The 15,624-nt window shown below is 57.5% G+C and overlaps 1 protein-coding gene across 1 annotated transcript in view; it reads right to left on the reverse strand.

Moving 5' to 3' along the window:
* Window positions 1-15,624, reverse strand: part of KMT2A (lysine methyltransferase 2A) — a 102,827-nt gene that overhangs the window by 11,832 nt on the left and 75,371 nt on the right. The window contains 7 exon segments of the mRNA XM_075604199.1: window positions 1,177-1,294; window positions 1,922-2,080; window positions 3,678-3,815; window positions 4,713-4,819; window positions 5,069-5,262; window positions 11,376-11,449; window positions 12,199-12,309. Of these exon segments, the coding sequence (XP_075460314.1) occupies window positions 1,177-1,294; window positions 1,922-2,080; window positions 3,678-3,815; window positions 4,713-4,819; window positions 5,069-5,262; window positions 11,376-11,449; window positions 12,199-12,309 (901 nt within the window).

The following is a 15,624-nucleotide window of genomic DNA, read 5'->3' on the forward strand; positions in this document are numbered from 1 at the left end:
GGAGGAGGGGAGAGAGGAGCGGGGAGGAGGAGGGGAGAGAGGAGCGGGGAGGAGGAGGGGAGAGAGGAGCGGGGAGGAGGAGGGGAGAGAGGAGCGGGGAGGAGGAGGGGAGAGAGGAGCGGGGAGGAGGAGGGGATAGAGGAACGGTGAGGAGGAGGGGATAGAGGAACGGTGAGGAGGAGGAGAGGAGGGCGGTGAGGAAGACAGGAGGGGAGGGAGGACGGGGAGGAGGGGAGAGAGGAGCGGGGAGGGGGAGGGGAGAGAGGAACGGTGTGGAGGAGAGGAGGAGCGGTGAGGAGGAGGGGAGAGAGGAGCGGGGAGGAGGGGAGAGAGGACGGTGAGGAGGAGCGGAGGAGCGGTGAGGAGGAGAGGAAGGGAGGGAGGTGCGGGGAGGAGGGGAGAGAGGAGCGGGGAGGAGGGGAGAGAGGAACGGTGAGGAGGAGAGGAGGAGCGGCGAGGAGGAGAGGAGGGGAGGGAGGAGCGGGGAGGAGGAGGGGAGAGAGGAGCGGGGAGGAGGAGGGGAGAGAGGAGCGGGGAGGAGGAGGGGAGAGAGGAGCGGGGAGGAGGAGGGGAGAGAGGAGCGGGGAGGAGGAGGGGAGAGAGGGGCGGGGAGGAGGAGGGGAGAGAGGAGCGGGGAGGAGGGGAGAGAGGACGGTGAGGAGGAGCGGAGGAGCGGTGAGGAGGAGAGGAGGGGAGGGAGGAGCGGGGAGGGGGGGAGAGAGGACGGTGAGGAGGAGCGGAGGAGCGGTGAGGAGGAGAGGAAGGGAGGGAGGTGCGGGGAGGAGGGGAGAGAGGAGCGGGGAGGAGGGGAGAGAGGAACGGTGAGGAGGAGAGGAGGAGCGGCGAGGAGAAGAGGAGGGGAGGGAGGAGCGGGGAGGGGGGAGGGAGGAGCGGGGAGGGGAGGGAGGAGCGGGGAGGGGAGGAGCGGGGAGGAGGAGAGAAGGGGAGGGAGGAGAGAAGGGGAGGGGGGAGGGAGGAGAGAAGGGGAGGGAGGAGAGACGGGGAGGGAGGAGCGGTGAGGAGGAGAGGAGGAGCGGTGAGGAGGAGCGGTGAGGAGGAGAGGAGGAGCGGGGAGGAGGGGAGAGAGAAACGGTGAGGAAGAGAGAAACGGTGAGGAAGAGAGGAGCGGGGAGGAGGAGCCCCTGGCAGAAGGAGCGGCGGATGTCCGGCTCTCACCGATCATCACGTGGATGCGCTCGGGTTCCAGCCCGCTCAGAAACTTCCGGCGCAGGCTGATCCCTTCAAAGTCCACGAAAACCCTTCTCAGGACCTCAAACCCGTTATCAGGCACCACCTGCAGGGGGCAGTGTGTTATTCCCTGTGCGGGAGGCCGCAATGCACGGCTCTGCGCGTCGCAAACACAGCTCTGCACGCTACACGGCTCTGCGCGTCAGACACACGCAAACACGGCTCTGCGTGTCAGACACACGCAAAGACGGCTCTGCACGTCAGACACACGCAAACACGGCTCTGCGTGTCAGACACACGCAAAGACGGCTCTGCACGTCAGACACACGCAGACACGGCTCTGCGCATCAGACACACGCAGACACGGCTCTGCACGTCAGACACACGCAGACACGGCTCTGCGCATCAGACACACGCAGACACGGCTCTGCACGTCAGACACACGCAGACACGGCTCTGCGCGTCAGACACACGCAGACACGGCTCTGCGCGTCAGACACACGCAAACACGGCTCTGCGTGTCAGACACACGCAAAGACGGCTCTGCACGTCAGACACACGCAAACACGGCTCTGCGTGTCAGACACACGCAAAGACGGCTCTGCACGTCAGACACACGCAGACACGGCTCTGCGCGTCAGACACGCGCAGACACGGCTCTGCGGATCATTGGGTCTCCCAGTGCAGGATAGTGACCTGTTATCACACACAGTAAGTAAGATGGCCGCCTCACCTCGCCCTTGATGAGGTCCCTGTGCTTCTGGCAGTAAACCTTCTTATCCTCCAGGAAGACGCAGCTCTTGCTGCGCGAGCACATGAAGTGGTAGTTACTGGTGCAGGAGGTCAGGCAGCAGCCCACGGTGGCGCCCAGCTTCAGGCAGAGCTCGCACCGCTAACAATGTGAGAGAGACGGGAGTCAGGAGGGGGCCAGGGGCCCCACCTTCTCACACGGGGAACCGTATCTGCTTCCCGGGGGAAGCCTAAGACCCGCGCGCTGACCTGTTATCCGGGGGAAGCCTCAGACCCGCGCGCTGACCTGTTATTACCCGGGGGAAGCCTCAGACCCGCGCGCTGACCTGTTATTACCCGGGGGAAGCCTCAGACCCGCGCGCTGACCTGTTATTACCGGGGGAAGCCTCAGACCCGCGCGCTGACCTGTTATTACCCGGGGGAAGCCTCAGACCCGCGCGCTGACCTGTTATTACCCGGGGGAAGCCTCAGACCCGCGCGCTGACCTGTTATTACCGGGGGGAAGCCTCAGACCCGCGCGCTGACCTGTTATTACCGGGGGAAGCCTCAGACCCGCGCGCTGACCTGTTACCCGGGGGAAGCCTCCGACCCGCGCGCTGACCTGTTACCCGGGGGAAGCCTCAGACCCGCGCGCTGACCTGTTATTATCCGGGGGAAGCCTCAGACCCGCGCGCTGACCTGTTATCCGGGGGAAGCCTCAGACCCGCGCGCTGACCTGTTATTACCCGGGGGAAGCCTCAGACCCGCGCGCTGACCTGTTATTACCCGGGGGAAGCCTCAGACCCGCGCGCTGACCTGTTATTACCGGGGGGAAGCCTCAGACCCGCGCGCTGACCTGTTATTACCGGGGGAAGCCTCAGACCCGCGCGCTGACCTGTTACCCGGGGGAAGCCTCCGACCCGCGCGCTGACCTGTTACCCGGGGGAAGCCTCAGACCCGCGCGCTGACCTGTTATTATCCGGGGGAAGCCTCAGACCCGCGCGCTGACCTGTTATCCGGGGGAAGCCTCAGACCCGCGCGCTGACCTGTTATTACCGGGGGGAAGCCTCAGACCCGCGCGCTGACCTGTTATTACCGGGGGGAAGCCTCAGACCCGCGCGCTGACCTGTTATTACCGGGGGAAGCCTCAGACCCGCGCGCTGACCTGTTATCCGGGGGAAGCCTCCGACCCGCGCGCTGACCTGTTACCCGGGGGAAGCCTCAGACCCGCGCGCTGACCTGTTATTATCCGGGGGAAGCCTCAGACCCGCGCGCTGACCTGTTATCCGGGGGAAGCCTCAGACCCGCGCGCTGACCTGTTATTACCCGGGGGAAGCCTCAGACCCGCGCGCTGACCTGTTATCCGGGGGAAGCCTCAGAACCGCGCGCTGACCTGTTATCCGGGGGAAGCCTCAGACCCGCGCGCTGACCTGTTATCCGGGGGAAGCCTCAGACCCGCGCGCTGACCTGTTATCCGGGGGAAGCCTCAGACCCGCGCGCTGACCTGTTATTACCCGGGGGAAGCCTCAGACCTGCGCGCTGACCTGTTATTACCCGGGGGAAGCCTCAGACCCGCGCGCTGACCTGTTATCCTGGGGAAGCCTCAGACCCGCACGCTGACTGACCTGTTATCCGGGGGAAGCCTCAGGCTGCAGATGAAGCTAACACCCCTCCCCGTGTCCCCTGCAGATGAAGGCCCCCACCCCCCGTGTCCCCTGAAGATGAAGGTCCCCCCGTGTCCCCTGCCGCTGACCACATACCAGCTGCTTGCCTCTGATCACTGCCATGTGCACGTTCTTCAGGGACCCGTCATCGTCCTCAAACACCTCCGCTGACCACAGGGCGCAGTTGACATGTGTCCACTCGTCCTGCCCGACGTACAGCAGCCGCCCGGCGTCCTGCGATGGGAAGGAGAGGTCTCACGTGGGCGTGGGAGGGAAAGAACGGGTGCGCTCCATGAGTTAGTCTCCCACTTTCCTAATACTGGGTCAGAAAGAGCCCTGGAGGTTTTCTGCACTGGTCTCTGAAGTGGAAACCCGCTTTGGCCAGGAAGTGGGTTAAAGGAGCAGCTCAGTGGTAATGTTACTAGCCTTTGAAGTGGGTGAACCCCGTTGGAATCCCAGTGTCAGCTCTGCTTGTGACTTTGGGTCCCTTTACCAGGTAGCAAAACTAGACTAAGTTCTTCTGGGCAGGGACTCGTGCAGAATACAATGTACAGCGCTGAGAGCACTGCCAGCACCACATACAGATCAAACTATTACTATATCATTACTTGGGTCACCTCCTCCCTGGGAGCACGGGCACACGCTACATTAGATCGCAAGCTCTTTGGATCAGAGAGCCACTGTCCTGGTATAGCCACAGATTGCCCGGCGCTATACTCAATCAGCAGAGGGATTAATGAGCGCGCTGGGGGCAGGGAGTACTGCAGGGCACCGGCGGGCAGGGAGTACTGCAGGGCACCGGCGGGCAGCGAGTACTGCAGGGCACCGGCGGGCAGGGAGTACTGCAGGGCACCGGCGGGCAGGGAGTACTGCAGGGCACCGGCGGGCAGAGAGTACTGCAGGGCACCGGCGGGCAGGGAGTACTGCAGAGCACAGGCGGGCAGGGAGTACTGCAGAGCACAGGCGGGCAGGGAGTACTGCAGGGCACAGGCGGGCAGGGAGTACTGCAGGGCACCGGCGGGCAGGGAGTACTGCAGGGCACCGGCGGGCAGGGAGTACTGCAGGGCACCGGCGGGCAGGGAGTCCTGCAGGGCACAGGCGGGCAGCGATGCCCAGGCGCTGTATACTCACGTTGGCATTATCGTCCCCGTACTTCAAACACAGCGAGCACTGCCTGTTATCTCCCACCCCCGGCGGGGGGCGCAGCTCCGGGCTCTGCTCTCTGAAGTGGTCGGGGGCTGGAGGATTTGAAACCACATATCAAGGTTCCCGTGTATTTGGGTTCACAGGTAATAGAGTAACACTGTAACTGTGTGTGTGTGACTGTGTATGACTGTGTGTGTGTGACTGTGTGACACTGAGTGTGTGTTTCTGACTGTGTGTGTGTGTGTGTGTGTGTGTGACACACATATAGATATTTGACACGCACGCGCACGTTAGCGGAAGCGTTGCATTGTGCAGTGTTACAGCGAGTGCCTGAGACTTACCTAACGCCGGCGGTGTGGGGGGGTGCACGGGCCGGGGGGACTCGGGGTCTCCGGGAGCTTTGGCTTTGGGGGCTGGGATGATTTTTTTCATGAGCGGGGGCTGCACTGCCAGCCGGTTCTCCTCCCGCTCCTGCCACTGGGCGTAATTATGGTCCAGGGATGGGGGCAGCACGGCATTGGGTAACATGCCACTGCTGAACCCGGGGGAGACAGAGGAGGGCAGAGTCAGTGCCACGCAGACAGGAAACGTGTCTCCCACGTACTCCCGGGATTCCCAACCTGGTTACTCTGGGGCCCGCGGAGAGCACGGATTTTGCCTTTGGGACCCCCCTCTATACTCCGATTTAGGTCCTAAAAACAGCCCATGTCAAAGAATGAGGGGAACTCTCTTCTGACCCTCCCCTCCCCTTCCTTCTGGTCACTTCTTCTGACCCTCTCCCACCCTTCCTTCTGACCCTCTCCCCCCCTTCCTTCTGACCCTCTACCCCCACTTCCTTCTGACCCTCTCCCCCTTCCTTCTGACCCTCTCTCCCCCTTCCTTCTGACCCTCTCCCCCCCTTCCTTCTGACCCTCTACCCCCCCTTCCTTCTGACCCCCTCTCTCCCCCTTCCTTCTGACTCACTCCCCCCCCCCTTCCTTCTGACCCTCTCTCCCCCCCTTCCTTCTGACCCTCTCTCCCCCTTCCTTTTGACCCTCTCTCTCCCCCTACCTTCTGGTCACTTCTTCTGACCCTCTCTCCCCCTTCCTTCTGACCCTCTCTCCCCCTTCCTTCTGACTCTCCCCCCCCCTTCCTTCTGACTCTCCCCCCTTCCTTCTGACCCTCTCTCCCCCCCTTCCTTCTGACCCTCTCCCCCCCTTCCTTCTGACCCTCTCTCTCCCCCTTCTTTCTGACCCTCTCTCCCCCTTCCTTCTGACCCTCTCTCCCCCTTCCTTCTGACCCCCTCTCTCCCCCCTTCCTTCTGACTCACTCCCCCCCCTTCCTTCTGACCCTCTCTCCCCCCCTTCCTTCTGACCCTCTCTCCCCCTTCCTTCTGACCCTCTCTCTCCCCCTACCTTCTGGTCACTTCTTCTGACCCTCTCTCCCCCTTCCTTCTGACCCTCTCTCCCCCCCTTCCTTCTGACCCTCTCCCCCCCTTCCTTCTGACCCTCTCTCCCCCTTCTTTCTGACCCTCTCTCCCCCCCTTCCTTCTGACCCTCTCTCTCCCCTTCCTTCTGACCCTCTCTCCCCCCCTTCCTTCTGACTCTCCCCCCCTTCCTTCTGACCCTCTCCCCCCCTTCCTTCTGACCCTCTCCCCCCCTTCCTTCTGACCCTCTCCCCCCCTTCCTTCTGACCCTCTCCCCCCCTTCCTTCTGACCCTCTCCCCCCCTTCCTTCTGACCCTCTCCCCCCCTTCCTTCTGACCCTCTCCCCCGCTTCCTTCTGACCCTCTCTCTCCCCTTCCTTATGACCCTCTCCCCCCCCCTTCCTTCTGACCCTCTCTCCCCCTTCCTTCTGACCCTCTCTCCCCCTTCCTTCTGACCCTCTCCCCCCCTTCCTTTTGACCCTCTCTCCCCCTTCCTTCTGACCCTCTCTCCCCCCCCTTCCTTCTGATCCTCTCTCTCCCCTTCCTTCTGACCCTCTCTCCCCCCCCTTCCCTTCTGGTCACTTCTTCTGACCCTCTCCCCCATTCCCTTCTGACTCTCCCCCCTTCCCTTTTGACCCTCTCTCTCTCTGTCTTTATGTCACTCTACGGGTACATGTCACTCCTGTCACTCCCCCCGTGCAAGTCTTCTCTGCCCCCCCAGTTAGGCAAACACTGGCCGAACTTGTCCTGAACCCTGAAACACTGCCGGATGAACCCCTAATGGCATTGCCGTGTGCCCACCCCATGTCGTCCTGACGTCGGGCCGTGTATCTTCCCCACAATAAGGGTAAGGCTAAGGCCGCGCTCCCAGAGTCAGCGCGCCCGCACTGGAGACAGGCGGGGTGCTGACATACACAGACCCTCCCTCCACGGACTCGGGCTGGAGCTGCTGATGGTAAGCAACACACACACACACAGGCACTCATATACACACACACACACACACACACAGACAGAGGCAGGCACTCGCACTCAGGCACACACACACAGACAGGCACGCACGCACATACACACACACAGACAGGCACTCACGCTGCTCACTCCACACTCCTCCCCGCTCCCCGAAGCCTCTCCTCCTCCCGAAGCCTCCCCTCCCCATTGGCTTACAGCCACACCACGTGACGCGTCAACGCTAGGGAACACCATTTTCTTGTGTCCCATAGCGGCTGACGCGCCACAGCGTGTAGTGCGCTGTGCCGCCAGGGGGGACCGGGACCGACTCGGGAGGATTCCCCTGCTGGTGGGGAACTCGCGTGTGGCCGCCCGCGCCAACGAGCGCAGCGGGACCGAGGCCTAAGACTCCCTTATGTCTCCAGTCCGACCCCCTCCTCTTCCTGGGTATTATTTATACCTCTGGTGTATCTGCAAAGCTCTACCACTAGGGGGGGCAACTCCCGTCCCCAAGGGCCACCAACAGGCCAGGATATCCCTGCCTCCGCACAGGTGACACTAGGCATAGACTGAGCCATTGAGTCACCTGTGCTGAAGCAGGGATATCCTGAATAGCCAGGAGGACCGCCAGTGTTTAGCCGCTGCACACCGCGCCGTCGGGACACTCGGCCTCTGACCACTTTGCCGCTAACGTAAGTCACTAACCTTACCCTTTACCCTAAACCCCCATTATCCCAAATACTAACGCCATCCCCTACCCTAAACCCCCAAATACTAACGCCATCCCCTACCCTAAACCCCCAAATACTAACGCCATCCACTACCCTAAACCCCCAAATACTAACGCCATCCCCTACCCTAAACCCCCAAATACTAACGCCATCCCCTACCCTAAACCCCCAAATACTAATGCCATCCCCTACCCTAAACCCCCAAATACTAACGCCATCCCCTACCCTAAACCCCCAAATACTAACGCCATCCCCTACCCTAAACCCCCAAATACTAACGCCATCCCCTACCCTAAACCCCCAAATACTAACGCCATCCCCTACCCTAAACCCCCAAATACTAACACCATCCCCTACCCTAAACCCCCAAATACTAACGCCATCCCCTACCCTAAACCCGTTACCCCAAATACTAACGCCATCCCCTACCCTAAACCCCCAAATACTAACGCCATCCCCTACCCTAAACCCCAAATACTAACGCCATCCCCTACCCTAAACCCTCCTGTTACCCCTAATACTAACGCCATCCCCTACCCTAAACCCGTTACCCCAAATACTAACGCCATCCCCTACCCTAAACCCCCAAATACTAACGCCATCCCCTACCCTAAACCCGTTACCCCAAATACTAACGCCATCCCCTACCCTAAACCCCCAAATACTAACGCCATCCCCTACCCTAAACCCCTTAATACTAACGCCATCCCCTACCCTAAACCCCCAAATACTAACGTTATCCCCTACCCTAAACCCGTTACCCCAAATACTAACGCCATCCCCTACCGTAAACCCCCAAATACTAACGTTATCCCCTACCCTAAACCCGTTACCCCAAATACTAACGTTATCCCCTACCCTAAACCCGTTACCCCTAATACTAACGCCATCCCCTACCCTAAACCCCCAAATACTAACGTTATCCCCTACCCTAAACCCGTTACCCCTAATACTAACGCCATCCCCTACCCTAAATCCCCAAATACTAACGTTATCCCCTACCCTAAACCCGTTACCCCTAATACTAACGCCATCCCCTACCCTAAACCCCCAAATACTAATGTTATCCCCTACCCTAAACCCGTTACCCCTAATACTAACGCCATCCCCTACCCTAAATCCCCAAATACTAACGTTATCCCCTACCCTAAACCCGTTACCCCAAATACTAACGCCATCCCCTACCGTAAACCCCCAAATACTAACGCCATCCCCTACCCTAAACCCGTTACCCCAAATACTAACGCCATCCCCTACCCTAAACCCCCAAATACTAACGCCATCCCCTACCCTAAACCCTCCTGTTACCCCTAATACTAATGCCATCCCCTACCCTAAACCCCCAAATACTAACGCCATCCCCTACCCTAAACCCCCAAATACTAACGCCATCCCCTACCCTAAACCCGTTACCCCTAATACTAACGCCATCCCCTACCCTAAACCCCCAAATACTAACGTTATCCACTACCCTAAAGCCGTTACCCCTAATACTAACGCCATCCCCTACCCTAAACCCCCAAATACTAACGTAATCCCCTACCCTAAACCCGTTACCCCTAATACTAACGCCATCCCCTACCGTAAACCCCCAAATACTAACGCCATCCCCTACCCTAAACCCGTTACCCCAAATACTAACGCCATCCCCTACCCTAAACCCGTTACCCCTAATACTAACAATGTCCAGAAGTCAGGGAGCGCAGACACCAGGATGGCCCGAGTCTCTGGTTCCTGTGTTATAGCAGCTTGCTGTGCCCGCAGTGAGACGCAGTCACGGGGTGCCGAACACTGGTGGAGAGAATCTAACCCGGAAGTCCTGCGGTGGCTGACAGTGGCGTAAGCGCCGGCGCAGCCTGACCCCCCTGCAGCAGTCACTACGCATACAGGTTATCTCTCCCACAACGGACACAGACTAAGCTCTATTTCCATTGCCGGATTTCTGGGGCTTGATTGCAAGTTCCCACTGCATCCGTGTGCCTCCTGGTGCTCATCAACTAAACCTTTTTTATAATTTTCTACATTTGTGTGGCCATTCTTGATTTCAACCACTGTGTCATGTGTATACCTGATCATATTCCAGCCTCTCACCCCATAGGACTATAGCAGTGGCTATCTGTCTATATTTTGTTTCTATCCACTGTGCATGTCCCCATTCCCAGTTGGAATATTTCTTTACCCTACAGGATTGCACTATCATTTGTGTTATTGTTTTTTCTCCTCATATGTCCATCCTGGTGTCTGCGCTCCCTGACTTCTGGACATTGCCACTATATAAGGATCTATAAGGAAGATCCACTGAAGGTCGAGCTGCAAACTGGCACTGGTTGTATATCATTTCATTCTATATTTTGCATTCACTATACTGCAGTATCTCCTCCTATCTGAAACACTCGCAGGAGCGCCTGGTGATTTTTGTGTCCCTAATACTAACGTTATCCCCTACCCTAAAGCCTCCTGTTACCCCCAAATACTAACGTTATCCCCTACCCTAAACCCGTTACCCCTAATACTAACGTTATCCCCTACCCTAAACCCCCAAATACTAACGTTATCCCCTACCCTAAACCCTCCTGTTACCCCCAAATACTAACGTTATCCCCTACCCTAAACCCTCCTGTTACCCCCAAATACTAACGTTATCCCCTACCCTAAACCCTCCTGTTACCCCCAAATACTAACGTTATCCCCTACCCTAAACCCTCCTGTTACCCCAAATACTAACGTTATCCCCTACCCTAAACCCGTTACCCCAAATACTAATGCCATCCCCTACCCTAAACCCCCAAATACTAACGCCATCCACTACCCTAAACCCCCAAATACTAACGTTATCCCCTACCCTAAAGCCTCCTGTTACCCCCAAATACTAACGTTATCCCCTACCCTAAACCCGTTACCCCTAATACTAACGTTATCCCCTACCCTAAACCCCCAAATACTAACGTTATCCCCTACCCTAAACCCTCCTGTTACCCCAAATACTAACGTTATCCCCTACCCTAAACCCGTTACCCCTAATACTAACGCCATCCCCTACCCTAAACCCCCAAATACTAACGTTATTCCCTACCCCAAACCCGTTACCCCAAATACTAATGCCATCCCCTACCCTAAACCCACAAATACTAATGCCATCCACTACCCTAAACCCCCAAATACTAACGCCATCCCCTACCCTAAACCCCCTAATAAGTTAACCGCTGAAACCCATAAACCCCTTACATAAAACGTGCCGGGTCCCCGGCGGGGAGGAGGGCGGTGCCGGGTCCCCGGCGGGGAGGAGGGCGGTGCCGGGTCCGCGGCGGGGAGGAGGGCGGTGCCGGGTCCCCGGCGGGGAGGAGGGCGGTGCCGGGACGTGCATGTCCCATGCCGCACCTGCTCTGCCTTATCCTCTCTCATTCTCCCTTCTTGGCTTGTTTTGGCCGTTTGAATGCACACACTGCAGCAGTTGCGTTTCCTCCCTGCCTTGTACAGCTGTGTAATGCGCCCCAGCACCGGGCAGGGACCCCGGACATTACCCCGGACGTTACCCGATTATCCCACACAAGACATGACTCACTTGCTCGTAACCTTGTTGGGTTCCCAAAACCTGGATTTTTTTACACTGAACCAGGGGAAGACGCGCTCCATTTGCTAAACAGGATGGAAACATACACATGAGAAACACAGGAGGTACATGTGGAGGAGCAGGCCAGCTCCTGTCAAGTTCATGCTTCTGCCCTGTACCTTTAGCTGTTTGTCTTCTTGTCTGGCTGCCCTATTACCCTCAGAATCTGCCCCTCCCTCCCTATTACCCTCACAATCTGCCCCCTCCCTATTACCCTCACAATCTGCCCCCTCCCTACTACCCTCACAATCTGCCCCTTCCTCCCTATTACCCTCACAATCTGCCCCCTCCTTATTACCCTCACAATATGCCCCCCTACCCATCACCCTCACAATCCGCCCCTTCTCTCCCCATTACCCTCACAATCTGCCTCCTCCCTCCCCATTACCCTCACAATCCGCCCCCTCCCCATTACCCTCACAATCCGCCCCCTCCCCATAACCCTCACAATCTGCCCCCTCTCTCCCTATTACCCTCACAATCTGCCCCCTCCTTATTACCCTCACAATATGCCCCCCTACCCATCACCCTCACAATCCGCCCCTTCTCTCCCCATTACCCTCACAATCTGCCTCCTCCCTCCCCATTACCCTCACAATCCGCCCCCTCCCCATTACCCTCACAATCCACCCCCTCCCCATTACCCTCACAATCCGCCCCCTCCCCATTACCCTCACAATCCGCCCCCTCCCCATAACCCTCACAATCTGCCCCCTCTCTCCCCATTACCCTCACAACCCGCCCCCTGCCTGCGCTGAGTGCCCGTCTCACTGACCCGTGTGAAGAAAGACTTCATCATGCTGTTTGCTTTCTTGACCTCTGGCTGTCCCCCGTCCGCGTTCATGGCCGCCTGGATTATCCGCACGATGTCATCGCTGAACTCCAGCTGAGAGGTAAAGGGACACGTTTAAATGTCTCTGTGTGAGGAGAGGCCCGTGACTAGCGCTGGAGTATACCCGGGGAAGGACCGGACATGCAGTATTCTCTGTATACATTTATCCATGTGTTCTTATCACAAATCACAAAGGTGAATACAATAAAAGGATAATGCGATTAGAAATAATATACATATTAACATATAACATTAACACTTCCACACCTTTATAAATATATTAGGTCATTGTGGATCCTGAATGCCAAATCAGAGCCACCGCCGGTTATATGTACGCCGTCATTAGATCATCCCAACGCCCACAAATCAGAGCCACCGCCGGTTATATGTACGCCGTCACCGTCATCAGACATCAGATCATCCCAACGCCCAGAAATCAGAGCCACCGCCGGTTATATGTACGCCGTCATCAGATCATCCCAACACCCACAAATCAGAGCCACCGCCGGTTATATGTACGCCGTCACCAGATCATCCCAACGCCCACAAATCAGAGCCACCGCCGGTTATATGTACGCCGTCACCGTCATCAGACATCAGATCATCCCAACGCCCAGAAATCAGAGCCACCGCCGGTTATATGTACGCCGTCATCAGATCATCCCAACGCCCACAAATCAGAGCCACCGCCGGTTATATGTACGCCGTCACCGTCATCAGACGTCAGATCATCCCAACGCCCAGAAATCAGAGCCACCGCCGGTTATATGTACGCCGTCACCAGGTCATCCCAACGCCCACAAATCAGAGCCACCGCCGGTTATATGTACGCCGTCACCAGATCATTCCAACGCCCACAAATCAGAGACACCGCCGGTTATATGTACGCCGTCACCGACATCAGATCATCCCAACGCCCACAAATCAGAGCCACCGCCGGTTATATGTACGCCGTCACCAGATCATCCCAACGCCCACAAATCAGAGCCACCGCCGGTTATATGTACGCCGTCACCAGATCATCCCAACGCCCACAAATCAGAGCCACCGCCGGTTATATGTACGCCGTCACCAGATCATCCCAACGCCCACAAATCAGAGCCACCGCCGGTTATATGTACGCCGTCACCAGATCATCCCAACGCCCACAAATCAGAGCCACCGCCGGTTATATGTACGCCGTCATCAGATCATCCCAACGCCCACAGATCAGAGCCACCGCCGGTTATATGTACGCCGTCACCACCAGATCATCCCAAAGCCCACAAATCAGAGACACCGCCGGTTATATGTACGCCGTCACCGACATCAGATCATCCCAACGCCCACAAATCAGAGCCACCGCCGGTTATATGTACGCCGTCACCAGATCATCCTAACGCCCACAAATCAGAGCCACCGCCGGTTATATGTACGCCGTCACCAGATCATCCCAACGATCACAAATCAGAGACACCCCCGGTTATATGTACGCCGTCACCAGATCATCCCAACGCCCACAAATCAGAGACACTGCCGGTTATATGTACGCCGTCACCAGATCATCCCAACGCCCACAAATCAGAGCCACCGCCGGTTCTATGTACGCCGTCACCAGATCATCCCAACGCCCACAAATCAGAGCCACCGCCGGTTATATGTACGCCGTCACCAGATCATCCCAACGCCCACAAATCAGAGCCACCGCCGGTTATATGTACGCCGTCACCACCAGATCATTCCAACGCCCACAAATCAGAGCCACCGCCGGTTATATGTACGCCGTCATCAGATCATCCCAACGCCCACAAATCAGAGCCACCGCCGGTTATATGTACGCCGTCACCACCAGATCATCCCAACGCCCACAAATCAGAGCTACCGCCGGTTATATGTACGCCGTCATCAGATCATCCCAACGCCCACAAATCAGAGCTACCCCCGGTTATATGTACGCCGTCACCAGATCATCCCAACGCCCACAAATCAGAGACACCGCCGGTTATATGTACGCCGTCATCAAATCATCCCAACGCCCACAAATCAGAGCCACCGCCGGTTATATGTACGCCGTCACCACCAGATCATCCCAACGCCCACAAATCAGAGCCACCGCCGGTTATATGTACGCCGTCATCAGATCATCCCAACGCCCACAAATCAGAGCCACCGCCGGTTATATGTACGCCGTCACCAGATCATCCCAACGCCCACAAATCAGAGCCACCGCCGGTTATATGTACGCCGTCACCAGATCATCCCAACGCCCACAAATCAGAGCCACCGCCGGTTATATGTACGCCGTCACCAGATCATCCCAACGCCCACAAATCAGAGCCACCGCCGGTTATATGTACGCCGTCACCAGATCATCCCAACGCCCACAAATCAGAGCTACCCCCGGTTATATGTACGCCGTCACCAGATCATCCCAACGCCCACAAATCAGAGACACCACCGGTTATATGTACGCCGTCACCAGATCATCCCAACGCCCACAAATAAGAGCCACCGCCGGTTATATGTACGCCGTCATCAGATCATCCCAACGCCCACAGATCAGAGCCACCGCCGGTTATATGTACGCCGTCACCACCAGATCATCCCAAAGCCCACAAATCAGAGACACCGCCGGTTATATGTACGCCGTCACCGACATCAGATCATCCCAACGCCCACAAATCAGAGCCACCGCCGGTTATATGTACGCCGTCACCAGATCATCCCAACGCCCACAAATCAGAGCCACCGCCGGTTATATGTACGCCGTCACCAGATCATCCCAACGATCACAAATCAGAGACACCCCCGGTTATATGTACGCCGTCACCAGATCATCCCAACGCCCACAAATCAGAGACACTGCCGGTTATATGTACGCCGTCACCAGATCATCCCAACGCCCACAAATCAGAGCCACCGCCGGTTCTATGTACGCCGTCACCAGATCATCCCAACGCCCACAAATCAGAGCCACCGCCGGTTATATGTACGCCGTCACCAGATCATCCCAACGCCCACAAATCAGAGCCACCGCCGGTTATATGTACGCCGTCACCACCAGATCATTCCAACGCCCACAAATCAGAGCCACCGCCGGTTATATGTACGCCGTCATCAGATCATCCCAACGCCCACAAATCAGAGCCACCGCCGGTTATATGTACGCCGTCACCACCAGATCATCCCAACGCCCACAAATCAGAGCTACCGCCGGTTATATGTACGCCGTCATCAGATCATCCCAACGCCCACAAATCAGAGCTACCCCCGGTTATATGTACGCCGTCACCAGATCATCCCAACGCCCACAAATCAGAGACACCGCCGGTTATATGTACGCCGTCATCAAATCATCCCAACGCCCACAAATCAGAGCCACCGCCGGTT

Source organism: Ascaphus truei, chromosome 6 (assembly GCF_040206685.1).
Source record: "Ascaphus truei isolate aAscTru1 chromosome 6, aAscTru1.hap1, whole genome shotgun sequence".
NCBI classification, from domain to species: Eukaryota; Metazoa; Chordata; class Amphibia; order Anura; family Ascaphidae; genus Ascaphus; species Ascaphus truei.